Source organism: Xenopus laevis, chromosome 8L, assembly GCF_017654675.1.
Source record: "Xenopus laevis strain J_2021 chromosome 8L, Xenopus_laevis_v10.1, whole genome shotgun sequence".
Taxonomy (NCBI): domain Eukaryota; kingdom Metazoa; phylum Chordata; class Amphibia; order Anura; family Pipidae; genus Xenopus; species Xenopus laevis.
Genome location: NC_054385.1, coordinates 50,450,890 through 50,469,146, shown reverse-complemented (window position 1 = coordinate 50,469,146; position 18,257 = coordinate 50,450,890). Strand labels below are relative to the sequence as shown.

Genomic DNA, 18,257 nt, shown 5'->3' with positions numbered 1-18,257 from the left:
GTAACTTATCAGCATAAAACATCCTAAATATGAGCGCCAGGGGTCTACTGAACACTTTGATGCCCAAAATGCATAGATATACCAAACTATGTGGCGCACAGAGACCCACAAATGACAATATGTATAGACATTTTCACGGCTGACACGCTGGCTGCAGCAATATAACCACCCGGTGTGTGTGTATTATGCGACATTAGACCACCTAACAGTACAGAGACCCCAGAAAACCATATATTTTCAGAAAGTACACATTCTGACGAATCCAATATGGGTAAATAAGTGTTTCTACTGCAAACTGCCAAACTGCAAAGCAATGCTGAACGTAACGGTTTTTATCAAATTTCTGAAAATCGTCACAAAGCTTGAATTTTACCCCATTATATGCCCCACATTTCGTAACTTATCAGCATAAAACATCCTGAATATGAACGCCAGGGGTCTACTAAACACTTTGATGCCCAATATGCATAGATATACCAAACTATGTGGCGCACAGAGACCCCCAAATGACAATAGTGTATACATTTTCACGGCTGATGCGCGCTGGCTGCTGCAATACAAGCACCTGGTGTGTGTAATATGCGACATTAGACCCCCCTAACAGTACAGAGACCCCAGAAAACCATATATTTTCAGAAAGTACACATTTTGACGAATCCAATATGGGTAAATATGTGTTCCTACTGCAAACTGTCAAACTGCAAAGCAATGCTGAACGTAACGGTTTTTATCAAATTTCTGAACATCGTCACAAAGCTTGAATTTTACCCCATTATATGCCCCACATTTCGTAACTTATCAGCATAAAACATCCTAAATATGAGCGCATGGGGTCTACTGAACACTTTGATGCCCAATATGCATAGATATACCAAACTATGTGGCGCACAGAGACCCCCAAATGACAATATGTATAGACATTTTCACGGCTGACGCGCTGGCTGCTGCAATATAACCACCCAGTGTGTGTATTATGCGACATTAGACCACCTAACAGCACAGAGACCCCAGAAAACCATATATTTTCAGAAAGTACACATTTTGACGAATCCAATATGGGTAAATAAGTGTTTCTACTGCAAACTGCCAAACTGCAAAGCAATGCTGAACATAACGGTTTTTATCAAATTTCTGAAAATCGTCACAAAGCTTGAATTCTACCCCATTATATGCCCCACATTTCGTAGCTTATCAGCATAAAACATCCTAAATATGAGCGCCAGGGGTCTACTGAACACTTTGATGCCCAATATGCATAGATATACCAAACTATGTTGCGCACAGAGACCCCCAAATGACAATATGTATAGACATTTTCACAGCTGACGCGCTGGCTGCTGCAATATAAGCACCTGGTGTGTGTATTATGCGACATTAGACCCCCCTAACAGTACAGAGACCCCAGAAAACCATATATTTTCAGAAAGTACACATTCTGACGAATCCAAAATGGGTAAATAAGTGTTTCTACAGCAAACTGCCAAACTGCAAAGCAATGCTGAACATAACGGTTTTTATCAAATTTCTGAAAATCGTCACAAAGCTTGAATTTTACCCCATTATGTGCCCCACATTTCGTAACGTATCAGCATAAAACATCCTAAATATGAATGACAGGGGTCTACTGAACACTTTGATGCCCAATATGCATAGATATACCAAACTATGTGGCGCACAGAGACCCCCAAATGGATATATAGTAGATAAAATTTACATAGGCAAAACAAAATAACACAGAACAGTGTGAAATGCAAATAAATCACCAAAAACTAATAAAACCACAAAAATCAATGCTTTTTTTTTTCACACTAGTGTAATCGGCCACCAGAATTACCGTTTGAATATTTTAGCTGGGCCAAATCGATTATACGGGCAGAAACAAGTGAACAACACAAATGCAGAGCTGAAAATGCAATAAAATGGCTAAAAATTCAATAAAATGGCTAAAAATGCACCAAAATACCCAAAATTGCAATATAACCACCAAAATAACATACAAAAGCTATTGCACAGTACGGTTAGCGAATACGCTATTCGGAACGGCAATAAAACATTTTTTTTAGCCCAAAAAGAGACGATGCGATAAGAAAAAAAAAAAAAAAAGCCACAAAGCCATATATGTACATATGCGTGTGCACAACGGGTAAATTGCATGTTATTTGCGCATGTGCGCGTGTGCAAGTGTACATGGGTGCTGTGAGTGTGTGTGACCCCCCCAATCCCCAAAAATCTATGTGTGAGTGTGTGTAAGTGTGAATGTAAGTGTATATTACTGTAATAAGTGTGTGTTGGTGTGTTTGTGTGTTTTTGTGTGTGTAAATGTTACACTTACCTGGGGTAGATGCTGCAGATCGATCAGAAAGGGTCCCACGCAGCAGATCTCCAGCTCCAACGATCATCAGCCATGTGGGGGCGGAGCTGGGCGGAAGTGCGGCGCAGGCAGCAGCAGGACGCATAGGAAACGCGTCCCTGCTGCTGCTTTGGGGCCCCTGGGCGATCGCGCCCCAGGGGCCACACGATCCCCTGCTCTGCTCGTTGTCTAGGGGCAGGGGATCGTGAAGGAGCGGAGCGAGCGGCTCTAACAGCCGCTCCTCCGCTCGCAAACCCGGAAGTGCTGCAGAACGTAGAATCTACGATCTGTGGCACTTTGGTCCTTTGATCCACAGAACGTAGATTCTACGTTCTGTGGCACTTAAAGGGTTAAAGTGGGTTTTAAGCTAAAATGGACAACGAATTATTAATGTCACCATCTTTTGTGGCCGGCATTTTGACCAATAACACACAAGTTTGTATATGTGTAGTGCATGGTAGTTATGTATACAAGTGTATATGTCCGTTATATCATCAGAGGCCAGCTCCCTCAAATAAAGGTTTGCAGGTAAGGGCAGTGAATGCCATCAGGGGAAAGGTAGCATTCTGTCACCTTAAGAAATAATTCCAAATCCTATTTTATCATGTTAGTCAAGCAAAATATTCTTTATTTATACTATACAGTTTATTTAAATCTTGTTTGCTTTAGCCTGGGAATTCATAATTTATAGCAAGCAGGCAGCTGCCATTTTGTGAACACTGTTATTAATGCAAGCCTTGCATTATCTCAAAATCTTATTTCTGTGCCAGAATGGGGGACCTGATGGCAGTGCCCATGCACTGGCTACGTAATTTGATGGTAAGGAGGGAGGGGGAATGTAGGGAGTGCACTGACATCTAGGAAGTGCTGAATGGAAAGTGAAAGTAATTTCCTGCCTCGCCTCTGTGCTTAAGGCATAGAGGAGGGGCTGGAAATTTATGATAGACAGCTGAGATTTTTAAATGTGTTCACAACAGGTATGGATGTTTAGAAAAAAAAAAAAAAAATTTGGATTTCATGTGTAATTTGAAAAGGACTTAAATTATACAGGTTTTTATGTCTGGGTGACAGGTCTTCTTTAAGATAAGGAAAGGTTTTGCTGGCTGCAGTCAGGGGTGTAACTTAACTCCAATCTTGCATCTGGAATTCTATTTAATGCAGTTAATTTTTATTATATGTGAAATATCGTTTACTTGTCTTTTAAAAGAAATAGGGCTGCAGCTATGGGAAGCATCCCATCATCCCTTTGCCATATTATGAGTTACTTTTATTAAAGGGCTTAGTTGCTGTTTAAGAAGGATCCTGTGCCATATGTTTTATGACTGTGTTTATTTTAGACAACAGTGTGTACTCTGCTGAAACTAATGGATAGTAAAAAATCATTATAAAAAGTGTCACAACTTAGTCCAGCTGTAGTCTGTATGTCTTGTTTAAATCGTTGCTTGTTTTATATTGACTAGGGTATCACAAAGGCCAGCCGTACACCAGGGATCTCAAAGTGAAACATTTTATAAACTGGATGAAATCACAGAGTGAAGCTGATTTTGGGAAGAAAACCGTAATGGGTGGTTATCAACCATATCCAATAACTCCAAAAACCTTCCCAAAGTATTGCAAAGATAATACAGGTTGGTGGAGTTTTCTCAATTTTAAGCATTATTTCCTGTTTAGAATATTCCTCCTGTTTAGAAAAATCACTGAAACGTCAAATACATGCAAATTACTGGGTAGCACTAACTGACTGACCACTCATTGCCTTTAAATGCAATCATTTTTATTACTCAATGTTAAAATATTGCCTGTCCTTGTAGTCACTTTGCAATGATCAGAGATCATGAAAGCAGTATAAGAGTTATATTACGGAGGATGGTTTGGTATCTGAACTCTAACCGTTTCTGATGGAATAGGTTAATTAGTCATGTCTTCTAAAATAATGCTAATTCCAGTGCTCCTTTGTCTTGATTAATAAATCTATATTAAAAAATAACAAAAAAAACAATGCTTTTATTTTTCAGCTGGGGAAATTCTAAAGTTATTCAGTGAATTAAAGGAAACCATTTCACAGCTTCACTACAGAGAGCGCAAACGTGTTGCAATTCAGGGCACTATTGCTGCTATAAAGTATGTACACTGCAATGGTTGTGCTGAAGATACCTCTAAACATGCCTGTCAGGTAAAATCTATACGACTCACTGTCTGGGCCTTGTTTTTGTGTTTTGTGCAAAATTAGGGATGTAGAAGATGATGTGTATGCGTTGTGGGTGCTAATACATGTTTTGTCATGTTTTAGCATGCAGTGCTGCTTCCTGGAACTTTGCTGGAAAGTTCTGCATCCATTTCAAGTGAAGGAGCTTTAGAGATGCAGCAAAAGACCCAGCTAGTACAGGAAGAATTCCCTGATGCCCAGCTGCAACTAAGAGAAGAGAAACAATCATCAAATGACGAAATTAATCATCTGAGCCCAGTAAAAAGAAGGAAAACACATCAACTTGAAATCAACCAGTAACTGTTATTTTCTATTTTTTTCATTTTATATACAGTATGTCTGCATTGACTACTTGCCTGCAGCACAAAGAACAGTCTATAGCCCTGACTGTCAAGGATCTTTTGGCCACACACCATAGCTTCTACATTTCTACATTACATTCTACACTGTGGGGAAACCTTTTTGCTTCTAATTCTGCCAACACTTAAAGTTATACATATGATTTATAGTTTCAAATTGTTACTTTCTGCCAAAGACTGAAGGAAATAGAAAGCAAATTACTATAGCAGCGCATTTAGTAACAGCTTTTGGTAAACTTTTTCATCTTTACTGCCTCTACCATTAACAAGGTGTGTGTGTTTGTGTGTGTGTACAGCCACCGTTATCCTCCACCTTCACCCTGTGTTGTGATTGTGTTGTTAGCAGTAGTCCATTATGCAGAGGAAATCTCTGTACATTGGAAATCTAGTTATCTACCAAATAAGGACCAAGTATAGAGTTTTCCCTATTGAACTCAAGAAATAACAAAAACCATAGATTTTTTTTAGTGATCAAAATAATAGGCAAAAAGTAAGTTCAGCACAAGCCTTGTTCATCACACTTGTGTTGAACAAGGGGTATAGTGTGCCTTTTAAATGATACATATTAATGTAGAAATTATATAAAGCTGATAAGCAAAAGATCCATAATTGCTTTCTTTACAGTTCTTTTCAGGACATAATACAAGATCAAGAAAAGACAGCTCAGGAACCTCAGTCCACCAAAGGTATACTCTTTTTGATTGCTTGAAGCTTGTAATGTGTGTGTTAAATATCACTGCAGTTTACTTGGTATTAAAGTAGTGCTGCAAATAAGCATCTATTCACATTACTAGCTCCAAATTAAGGGGCAGATTTATCAAACTTTATCAAACTCCTTATAGGAATTAATAGAAAGTGGGTGAGTTTTTTTTATGGTGAACTCTAATTTCACACTTTGATAAATCTTCCCTTAAGTGTGTCAGCTGTAAAATGAATATGAGCAACCAGCCAAAAGGGTTTTCTGGGAAAACTCTTCATCTTCAGAGGCAATTCAGTCTTTTGACAAATCTGCGATCTGACACAATTCCACTCTATACTGTATGTTTTCCCTTTTCTCAATAATTCTATGCCGTGCTGTTGTTTTTTTCTAAAGGTGGCCATACACGGAGAGATATCGCCAAACAAGCGGATCTCTCCCCGATATGCCCACCTTGGGGTGGGCAATATCGGGCTGATCCGATCGTGGGCCCTAGTGCCCAACGATCGGATCCTACGGTGGATTTACGGGCGGTCGGATCGCGGGACCGCATCAACGAACAGATGCGGCCGCGATCCGACGGGATTTGTAGTCCCATGCGATCGAGATCCGGCCAACTTTTGGCCAGATCTCGATCGGGGAAGCCCGTCGGGGGGCCCCATACACGGGCCAATAAACTGCTGACTCGGTCTGTCAGCAGCTTTTATCGGCCCGTTTATGGCCACCTTAACACATATAGCAATCCTACAACCAACCACTTGTTGTTAAGGGTTACAAAACCAGCAGCATTGTCCCATTGTTTGTACAAAACAATACACTAACACCATATGGTTTGAATAGAGACGCAAAAGTGGATGTTTATGTGTCAGTGGTAAAGATTTGTTTTTTTACCTTATGAAATCGTTTTTAATTTTAAAGGAAATCCTCTCTGTCTGTTAGCAGCAGTTAATGACAGTTGCTTTCCATGATCATCCTGGTTCAACTTTTTTTCATGTTCTGCGTGGATAAATTCATATAAAATATGTTCATGGCCCATATTAGGGCACACATGGGGGTTTAAATTGCCTTGGAGGGCCGCAGTCAAGTTACACAGCCCTGCTATAGGCAAACATGTAAATAGTTGTAAAATAATAAAAATTGTACAAATATATCTCTCACCTATAGTTTTAATCATGAAAAATCTATGATTTCTGTTATTTCCATAGTTTTTTTTGTGTGATTAAAGCAATAGGTGTTTAAAGGGATTCTGTCGTGATTTTTATGGTTTACTTTTTATTTCTAAATTACACTATTTACACTGCAAATAATTCACTCTAGTATTTAAAATTGTATTTTTGGTGTAATATTGGTGTGGAGGCAGACATCTCATTGCAATTTGCCTGATCCTGAGCTTTGAGAAGGAGCCACCACTTCATGATGGAACTGCTTTGAGACAGCTATTGTTTCTCCCCTTCCCATTGTATTATACCACCTAGTGGTAGACATGAGAATAGCACCCAAGCAGGAAAAATGCAGGGGGAGCAATTTTAGCAATCCAAACAAATCCTTCAGTAGAGGTGTCTGCTGCTATCTGGTTAGCTGACCATTGTTCTGTTGATAGGCTGATGGGCTGCTGTGGAGGTGAGGGAAGGGACGGTGGTGATATCACTCCAACTTGCAGTGTAGGAGTAAAGAGTGACTTTAGTTTATCAAAGCACAAGCATGAGGGCTCCTGGGAAACTGACAATATATCTAGCCACATGCCAAATTTCTAAATTAAATATAAAACATTCTGTTTGCTCTTTTAAAAAAACAGACTTCAGTGCAGAATTCTGCTGGAGCAGCACTATTAACTGATGCATTTTGGGAAAAAAAAACATGTTTTCCCGAGACAGTATCCCTTTATCACAGGCCCTATTCATTGCACTCATGTTGAACAATAGGGTATGCTGTCCCTTGAAAGCAGAAACTGTTTTTTTAGGAAACACATGGAACTGGCAGTGGGTAATTACTGTCACACAACAGTTTTTGAGTTAGACAAGTAAAATACAGTCAATTCACTATAAACCGTAATCCACAACCTGTGCCCAGGCAGTTTATTCCAAAGGGGTAACAGTAGGATCACACTTTCTAACAGAATTCTAGCCCTACTAATATCAGGCCAAAAGCTTTCTTCGTATAAATCTTCTTAGCATCCTTGAGTAGTTTCCACGAGAGTCAGTGGTAACTTTATAGTTCTGCAAAACCCCATCTGAACGCCAGCTATCACTTTGTAAAGTCAAGGGTACTTATACAGCTATGTAATTTTGTTATAATTCGAACATAAAAATGAGCTTGAGGAAAAGCGACAAAAAAAAAAAAACAGAATTGTCTCTTTCTACATAGTTTTACAACAAAATTTCTTCTCCTCTTAATCTTGACCAAGTGACTTGTATGGGTTGTGCAAGGTTTTAAGTAAACCAGTTGTTTAAATTCCGGCATTAATAAACCAGTGGCATAAGCTAAAATACACACATTGTTAAATACGCTGTACTTTGTAATAAGGTTGGACATTGTAAGCATTAATACACTACTTGATTTAAGTATTGCTTATTTAAAGCCATATTTTGTTCAGTTTTTCTAGTGGAAAGTATTCTACATAGCTTGATAAAATAGAATGCTTAGTGAGGCACATAAATCAGAGAGCGCACATCTATATGCATCTGTAAGACTTTGTGTCACACTCACGAATACAACTTTTGAACATCTACAGGAGTATCTAATAAAGGTACCGAATACCACAGATTCTCCTGGGAAAGCAGTCTATGGACAGAAGTGAAGCATTCCATAGAAGAACACTTACATTATTCCAATGTATACTCAGAAAGTCGTCCCCGCAAATTTGATTACACTCAAAAGGAAATCCTTATGGAGCAATATAATCTTCATCCGGCCAAAATCTCAAAATTGAATCACCCACAAAAGCAAATTGAGGAGTTTAAACCTGCCAGTGATCTTGGTCACTTTGAATTGACTATACTTGGTAAGTAATTGCATTCAGCTGCACAAAGCAGTAGTAAAGGCAGCTCTCCATACATTCACACATACTGCTTTGAAAACATTTCTCCTAATTTTCATTCTATATTTGTTCATACGAAAAGGCACGTTATTCAACTAGGCTGGGTAATTAAAGATAAATAAAGATACAGATATGGGATCCACTATCCAGAATGCTTGGGACCTGGGGTCTTTCAGGATAAGGGGTATTTGGATTACCATATCTTAAGTCTGCTTAAAATGAGTTCAGCATTAAATATCCCAGTGGATTGTTTCCCCACCAATATGGATTCATGCAACTCAGTTACCATTAAGTACAAGGTACCGGTACTGTTTTATTATATGACTATGGAGAAGACACCACCACAGGCAAAGTACAGGAACTGCACATTTTATTTCACGCAAGGAGTGAACAAACTTCCCTCTCAGTGATTGGCATAGACAGAGTCAGTCTGGGTCCCAGAGGAGGTAGTCTCTCAGTCCTACTGAATAAAAGTATTGTTAAATGGATTTTTATGTTAAAAACAAGACAACCCCAGGGATTGAACTATGATTTCAACGTGTCCTGCTTTTATAAATGACTATTGGAACACCTATAGATGCCTTATTTATTTACGTAGCTGTCTGTTTTTGGTTTTAAAGGAGAAGGAACCCCTATAGAAAAAAAAACGTACCCCCCACCCCACGTAGACCTTCTCCCCTCAGGCTAACTACTTTATACTTACCCCTCGTCGCAGATTTTGGCAGCGGACTTCATGGCATCCATCTTCCGGGTCCTCTGTAAACTGACTGGGAGATGGGTATGTCGGCGCATGTGCAGTTGGAGCGATTTGCCAGTTTGCAACAACTGCGCATGCGCCGAAATTGCCGAACTCCCAGTCGGCTTACTGAGGACCCGAAAGATGGATGCCGTGAAGTCTGCTAGCCTGGAAAGAGGGGGGTCTACGTGGGGTGGGGGGGTATAGGGTTTTTTTCTACAGGGTTTCCTTCTCCTTTAATGCCCCACCCCAATTGGTTGATTAATATGTTGTACTGATTGGTGGACTAGGGGTATAAATATGTTTTATCAGACCCCATTTTTCCAAGCCTGTGATTAAGTGCCTGTGTGTATAACACGAATAGGGCTGTGTTTGTTCATTCGTTGCCTGAAATAAAATTTGCAGTTCCTTTACTGTGAGTGCCTGCTGTCTTCTCCATGGTCCAATATCTCCACCTTGAGCTGTAGGTCTGGGGCATGTTCACCTGTACTCCACAGATTAACTGGTGAGATTATATACTCTTGGCTTGGAACCAGGAATATTTTCTTTTTTTGAAACTGTTTTATTATTACAGAGAAAAAGGAAAAAAAAAAAAATTAATTATTTTCTTAAAATAAACTCTTAAAATGCTAAATGCATATTTATCAAATATGTGAAAGCTATTTTGTCTAAAGGAGAAATATGCACACATGCACATATGGATTAAGACAAATCGAACATATGCTGAATATGTATTCATAGTTTTTTTTTTTTAAAGTTATGTTCTTTATTAGGAATAATCAAAGAATACCAATCAGTAGTAGTTTTCCCCCCCCCCCATGCTGTATACTGCAGACTATAGAAGTTCATTATGCCAGTGAATTAATTGGATGAGAATTCTGGCTAAACATTATCCAGCGAAGCGAATGTAAGATAAAATCATTCAGCAATTTTTCTTTCCTATGACATTTACTGCAGCCTAAACCTATAGTTTTTTTTTTAATTGACAATAAAGAGGATACATTTCCAGCACTGGCCTCATATGCTGGGCATCCATTTAATACAGGTGTTGTAATCTTTGACTTTAGAATTGATTATTTTCAGTTTTCCCTTGTTTTTCAAACTTTCTTCAATACTGTGTTTCTGCAGGTGTAAATCGAAAGGCGGCAATAGATGTTGTGTCTTTGCCAGTTTTGTGCTCCGATGACTCGTATGGATTGGGCATGAAATTTCTTGCCCATAATTGCCAGAAAGCTTGTGCTTCTGATAATTTATGTGAGAACATAGAACATGGGATTTCACTTCATGGTGAGAGCCAACCCTTAATCATCATAATGTTTTTAAGATTTATAGGGAGAGTTTAGTTTCACTTTTCTTTTTTAAAGAGATTGCATTATTTAAAAAAATATATAATGTGGCAGCTTTCCCTCTTATACATAGAATACATAGAATTGTATACATAGAATTTTCTTTGCATAACATGTGCTGCTGACAAATGTGGCTGTAAAGATATTATTTTCCTTTATACTGTACAGACTTATTCTGTTGTACTTTGCATCATTTATATCAGTCCCTTCCCTGGTGAAGCTTACAGTCTAAAGTCCTTATCACATTCACCTACACGCTGTTCAGGAGCCATTTAACCTGCCTGTATGTTTTTGGGGCCAGGGAGGTAGTTGGAGTACCTGCTGGAAACCAGAGTAAACCAGACGCGGTCTAGGTCATGCTTGGGGTGGAACTGTGACATTGGAACAGCAGCAGGCACTTTACTGCTTCGATTGGGCTGATTCTTGTCCAGGTTTCACAATTATCCTAGAGAAATCAGTCTGCCCTATTCGAAACCAGACATGTGGTAACTCTATGCCCTGGCTGGAACTGAACCTACGATCCCAGCACTGCAAGGCCTTGGTTCTAATGGTTGCACCACTCACACATACAGTAAGCACCTGATGAGTGCAATAGCAAATGCCGTACCTGTATTCTTAGTTTGATTATTTTTAGGGCTTAGCACCTGGCAAGATATTTGTTTGTTTCACATTGTTTAAAGGAGAAGGAAAGCCCCAGGGCGCAAAACCCCTTCCCCCCTCCCCTGTGTTGCCCCCCTCCCTCCTCCCCCCTGGCCTACCTGTCCCCCTGGGCAAATGCCCCTAACTTGTTACTCACCCCTCTGCGCAGGTTCTGTCCACGGAGTTCACAGTCGCCATCTTCTCCCACGCGCGTCTTCTTCCTGCTCTGACCGGCGTCTTCTGGCGCATGCGCAGTAGGAACAGGTACCGGTACAGCTCTATTGCGCATGCGCCGAATGTCACGAAGTGAAATCGGAAAACTTCGTGACATTCGGCGCATGCGCAGTAGAGCTGTACCGGTACCTGTTCCTACTGCGCATGCGCCAGAAGACGCCGGTCAGAGCAGGAAGAAGACGCGCGTGGGAGAAGATGGCGACTGTGAACTCCGTGGACAGGACCTGCGCAGAGGGGTGAGTAACAAGTTAGGGGCATTTGCCCAGGGGGACAGGTAGGCCAGGGGGGAGGAGGGAGGGGGGGCAACACAGGGGAGGGGGGGAGGGGTTTTGCGCCCTGGGGCTTTCCTTCTCCTTTAAAGCCGAAGTACCACAAGCAGCATATTAGCCATGATTGTCGGTCACTGACATGTTTTAGTAATAAAAATAGACCACGGGCCACTTCAGATGTAGTCTTTGGGAAACTACTTCTAGATATTCCGTACTTTGATCACTACTGCTACTGGTGCAAAGTTATCATGTGGAGTTGGGAATAATAATGGTACAACAAAGTAATAGGTGAGGGAGAAGGAGTTACAGAGAACGTGGAATTATCAGAATTGGCACAGTAATGGCAGGGACTAGGGAGAAGGGCAGCAGAAAAATATTGTGCTGGGGGGCTGGGAAGGGAGGAACAGAAACTATTGCGCTGTTATTAGTGCTCAATGCTGGATTTGCATATAATTTCTGCCAGCAAAAAGATTATTGTTAGGCTTCAGAGCGCTCCCTTCTTTCCAGCCCCATACCAGTACTGTTTCACCCAGTAGATCCGACTCACTAGCCCTGTGTAATAGGAAACATTTTAATAGATTGTGGGCCAGCGAGATCCCTTCTCCCTGACTCACCATAAGAAGCTTATATCACAGTTTCAGTTCAAGCACGATCCTTTCTATATAGCCAACCTTCTGAAGTACGTGTAACAGTTTACATGTAAAAGAGTATGAGGACTGGTTGGAAAGTACTTCAGAAGGTTGGCTATATAGAAAGGATCTGATATAAGCTTCTTATGGTGAGTCAGGGATAAGGGATCTCACTGGCACACAATCTATTAAAATGTTTTCTATTACACAGGGCTAGTGAGTCAGGATCTACTGGGTAAAACAGTACTGGTATGGGGCTGGAAAAGCGAGCAACACCAAGAGGAGCTGCGAGAAACATGTTGCTCGCAAGCTACGGGTTGGGGATCACTGCCTTAAAGGAACAGTTCAGTGTAAAAATAAAAACTGGGTAAATAGGCTGTGCAAAATAAGAAATGTTTCTAATATATGTAGGCAAAAATGTAATGTATAAAGGCTGGAGTGACTGGATGTGTAGCATAACAGAACAGAAAACTACTTCCTGCTTTTCAGCTCTTTAACTCTGAGTTAGTCAGAGACTTTAATGGGACACAACTGTTCAGTGAGTTTGCAATCGATCCTCCGCATGCAGCTCAGATTCAACAGTTATGACCCATGTGGCTCCCTCAAGTCACTGATTGGTTACTGCCTGGTGACCAATCAGTGGAAACCAAGAGAGCTGCAAAGCAGGAAGTAGTGTTCTGACTTTATTATTATTATGTTAGACATCCAGTCACTCCAGCCTTTATACATTACATTTTTGGCTAACTAACTATATTAGATTTTTTTTTTTTATTTTGCACAGCCTATCTATTTACCCAGTTTTATTTTTATACTGAACAATTCCTGTAAATGGCATGTGAGATTTCTATAAATCTGCCAATGCATTCCTGACATCTCTAAAATTAATGGAGTTCAAGGGCGATTTTACTACATAGAATCATTTGGTACTGGTTGCTGCCAGTTTTACTCCAAAGGAGCATTCAGCAGCCCTAATTCCAATTCACTCCTTAGTGAGTAGGGTTATGATAATTAGCCTGCAAAGAGTGATATATTGCATTTATCTAGCTCAGTGAGGGTTATGTTTTTGTCTGCAACCTGAAAACCACTAATATCACTCTAGACATTGACTTTAATTTTGATCCCGTCAGCACACTCAAGATGGATTTCAGCCAGAAAATGTACACTCAAGTGTTTTCTGGCCAAAATCTCATGTGCATGGTCAATGGCAGTTTCATTACTATTTGTGACGCATGTTAGAGCAACACTATTTACTTCCTTTTTCATGTCTTTACTCCAAGTAACAGTTGTCACTGCTTTACTATTCAAACATCTCTGACTTCTCTCCGATCTCTTACCCTCACATTGTAGGTGATGTTTTGCAATTTGTGAATGCCAAGGACAGAGTGCGTGTCATTTGCATCTTGGATATCTGTCACCTGGGAGAGAACAAAACTGAAGTTTACCTCAACAGAGTTTATCACCTCACTAGTACTGAAACGGAACCAGCTTCATGATACTGGTTTATTTAAAGCACATTGTCAGAACATCCTGATGATTAATTTATAAGATGCAATTTATTGTGTTTTTCATTTTTACATGTAAATAAAATACTTTTTTAAAATATTTCTTTAATGTTTTAAAACAAGTAGTTTTATATGTACATATAGGTAAGGATTGTAACAACGTATGGTGCCGTCTTTATATTTTTTTTATAAGACAATAAATTGCTGTTACAAGAGTCAGATATAATGGTAATGATGAGATGTGGAAAGAGGGTTTGTGCATGCGTTTGTACTTATGTGCACATTTCTCAGTGTGTTTCACAGTGTTTGTGGTCATCTTTGTGAACATTTGTCCAGATGTTTGTGTGTGTTTGTTCACATTCAGTGTTTGTGTGCTTTTTCTTGTGCACATGGTTTTATGCATGCTTGTGCGTCTGTGCATGTTTGTTCCTATTTGTGTGCGCACAAACATGCACAAATCCTCAAATTATTTTTCTGTGGGGCCCAGTAACATCTACCGTAGTTATGCCACTGGAAAGATTAATATTAAAAAAGTATTATGTAGCCTTACACAGAATTCGTTTTTAATGGAGTCGGTGACCCCCATTTGAAAGCTGGAAAGAGTCAGAAATAGAAGGCAAATTATTAAAAAACTATAAAAAAAAAAAAACATGAAGGCCAATTGAAAGGTGGCTTAGAATTAGCCATTCTATAACATACTATAAGTCAACTTAAAGGTGAATCTTTCTAGTTCCAATTCAAGGAACAAAGAACAGGGCGATAGGTGAGCAGGTAGCATTCAAATATATGCCTGCTTTCATTGAGCAGTTTTGCTTTAAAAACACAACCCTAATGCTGCCAGACTACTGCTTCCAGGTAATATGTCGGAGTATACTGCGATGCTGTTGCACCCCACAGATTTGTTACTTTTAATGGAAGGTGTTGCCAGTAACACTGTATACCAAGACTGTATAATCTGAATTCTCCAGCAGAAAGCTGACAATGGCTGCAGGGAGCTGTATTTTAATAACACAGGGAGGGCTGCAATATGTTTTCTAAATAACCCATCAACTCTTTTATGTTAATAGATCTCTGTTAATTATGTCACTTTTTTTTTTTCCACTGCAAACATAAAGTTAATGTGTGTCCTCCTTTCATTTGAATTCTAACACATATTGCCGTATAAAGCAGCTCCTAATCACTTTCTCCAGCAACTATCGTAGCTTTTTGTAATGTAAAAAAGGAAGGCACGTGTATGTCTGCATTAATCAAAACTTCAGCTTTTTACACGTTTGCTGATCTTGCTTAAATAAACACCATGATCATCAACCGAGCATAAAAGATATGGGAGCCCCCCAGTAACCGCCCGATGGCTTGCTCTGCAGATGTTAATTTGCAATTCATTTCCATGTGCTAAAGTCTTGCAGTGATAGAATGAGGTGGAGTGTCAGCACATTTCAAAGCAGTTTGTTTACACAGTTGAAAATATTGCTTGAATCTTGTTTAATGGCTGCTCTGAGCTAAACTATCTTTAGATATCTGTGCACTGAATAAAAAGGGGAGTTATCAATGCAGACAAATGCCGCTGAATACTGCAAGACCCTCAGCACGGTCTTTTAATTACTACGTTTAACATTTCACATTATAAATAAAAGTTCACATCACGTTAAAAAAGTCAAGTTGCATGGATATAATGAGAATATTTAATCATCGCTTTTAGCCGTTGTACAATGCTTGCATTTGTATCCATTTTATCTTTTCTTGTCTTTTCCAATACCGGTAGTGAGTCACACAAATCTGCTGCTGCCTCCTGTCTGGGAGTAGGGTATTTCTAATGAGTCACTGAGTTTACTATAGAGAAATTCCTTTTATAAGATGTTTTTCTTTACAGGCTGTCACTTATAGGAAAACGTTACCCCCAAAATAAATACTTAACCAATTCATCATATTAAGTGGCCTATTAAAGAATCTTACCAAACTGGAATATAGATATCAGTAAATATTGACCTTTCACATATGAGCCACAATTTTGTGATGTTCTGTGTGTTCCCTCTGTGTGTTAGTCTGCCAGCGACAAATCTCCTCTTCTTCGGGGCGACATCTCACCGAACTGCCTCCTGCTGGCGATTTGCACTCTAGCTTCATTTTCCGAAGTCTCACAAAGTTGCCTCACAAAGAAACTTCGGACGACTTAATCGTTTCGAGTGCCAGGCGGTTTAGATTCTAGCTGGCGGGAGGCAGTTCGGGGAGATTAGTCGCACCAAAGAAGAGGAGATTTATCACCAGGCGACTAAATCTCACCGAATCTGACCATGTGCCCTTAGAGATCATCTGACCAGAAATACTGCAGCACTTCCTGTAACTGGAAGAAGTGTGGCAGTAAAAGACAGAACTCTGTCCATTACCATGTGACCTAACATGTTTGGTTTGTTTTTGTGCACCGTGAATCATAGGATCCCAGGGGGCGGCCCTTAGTTCCTAAAATGACAGTTTTCTCATTGGGATTACCCAATGACACATACTACACATATTATTATGAAGATAGTTTTTTTTTTTTTTTTTTACATGAAGCAGGATTTTACATATGAGCTGGTTTATGCCATATATTTGTATAGTATTGTTTTCCCGGGAAAAACCCAGGCAGTTGCCCCTGTTATGAAGAGTGCCATTTATGACCCTACCTGACATGCCACGCTCCCTTTGGAACCACCACCCTTGTGCAGTAGGGTATATCCCCACTGGACTTTTTGTAATAGGCTTTACTAATGGCCCTGGAAGAGATGATGAAGAGCGTGTGAATAGCCTGCATTAAAACAATGGCTGCTGAAGCCTATGGGCCAAGGAGTATTTTGAGTACCCTAGTAATCCTACAATTCTCCTACATCAGTACATACAGTATGGCAGCGTAGGTGGATACTGGGGGACATGTGCAGATACTTACTAAGACCCCCCCTGCAGCCAAGAGGGTCTGTTCCTTTTTTGTTACACTACTGGACCGGACAGTGATGTTATCACCCACATACACATCGCTGCTCAAACGCACAAAACCAGTCAGAAAAACCTTCACAGTCTGGCCGAGTGCAGCTGTGGAAGCGCTTCAGGACTGTTTCGAGTGCACAGATTGGAACATGTTTAGGGAGGCTGCTACCCACAACGGCTCCATCAACTTGGAGGAGTACACAGACTCTGTGAGCTGCTACATCAACAAATGCATAGAGGATGTTACCGTCTCCAAAACGGTCACCACGAGAGCCAACGAAAACCCTGGTTTACAGCAAAGGTTTGTGCACGACTAAGAGAGAGAGATGCCGCTTTCCGATCAGGGGACAGAGTTGCTCTTAAAATAGCCAGGGCCAACCTCTCTCGAACCATCCGCAAAGGAAAGCAGGAGTACACACTGAAGATTCAAAATCATTTTGGCAACTCAAAAGACTCACGCAACTTATGGCAAAGCATTCAGGCTGTTACACAGTATAAGCAGCAGTGACGAAGATGCCACACTCCAAGAAGAACTGAACAAGTTCTACACATGGTTTGACACGCTAAACAAAGAGCCTGTGAGGAAAGCCACGCCTCCTCTCACCGATCAAGTCATCTGTCTACCCACAGCTGACGTGAGGCGAACCTTAACCAAGCTTAATCCACAAAAGGCTGCCGGCCAGACAACATTCCTGGTCGTGTGCTCAGAGACTGTGCTGATCAGCTGGCTGACGTCTTCACTGACATTTTCAACACATCGCTAAGCCAGATGATCATCCCCACATGCTTCAAGTCCACCACCATCATTCCAGTGCCAAAGAAATCTTCAGTAACCTGCCTGAATGACTACCGCCCTGTTGCACTAACCCCGGTCATCATGAAATGCTTCGAGAGGCTTGTGATGGCACATATCAAGAGCACCCTCCCCCGCTCACTGGACGCACTACAATTTGCATATCGGCCAAACAGGTCAACTAAGGATGCCATATCTTCTGTACTCCACCTCTCACTAACTCATCTGGACAAGAAAGACAGTTATTTGAGAATGCTGTTTATAGACTTTAGCTCAGCATTCAATACCATCATCCCTCAAAAGCTGAGTGGAAAACTAAAAGAGCTGGGATTGAGCTCCTCTTTGTGCAATTGGACTTCCTGACAGAGAGGCCTCAGTCTGTTCGTATCGGCGACAACGTTTCCAGCACCATCAGATTGAGCACAGGAGCTCCTCAAGGATGTGTTCTCAGCCCGTTGTTGTACACATTGCTGACACATGACTGCATAACTAGACACAGCTC

General features: G+C 40.5%; 1 protein-coding gene across 2 annotated transcripts in view; it reads left to right on the top strand.

Annotated features, from left to right (window-relative positions):
* Positions 1-14,104, top strand: part of radx.L (RPA1 related single stranded DNA binding protein, X-linked L homeolog) — a 31,920-nt gene extending 17,816 nt beyond the window's left edge. Inside the window, exons 8-14 of one of the 2 annotated variants that reach the window (XM_018228474.2) lie at positions 3,811-3,978; positions 4,366-4,523; positions 4,641-4,852; positions 5,540-5,601; positions 8,359-8,613; positions 10,514-10,672; positions 13,850-14,104. In XM_018228474.2, the coding sequence (XP_018083963.1) occupies positions 3,811-3,978; positions 4,366-4,523; positions 4,641-4,852; positions 5,540-5,601; positions 8,359-8,613; positions 10,514-10,672; positions 13,850-13,995 (1,160 nt within the window). In that variant the 3' untranslated portion in view covers positions 13,996-14,104. 2 annotated transcript variants of the gene reach the window in all.
* Positions 14,105-18,257: the final 4,153 nt, after the last annotated feature.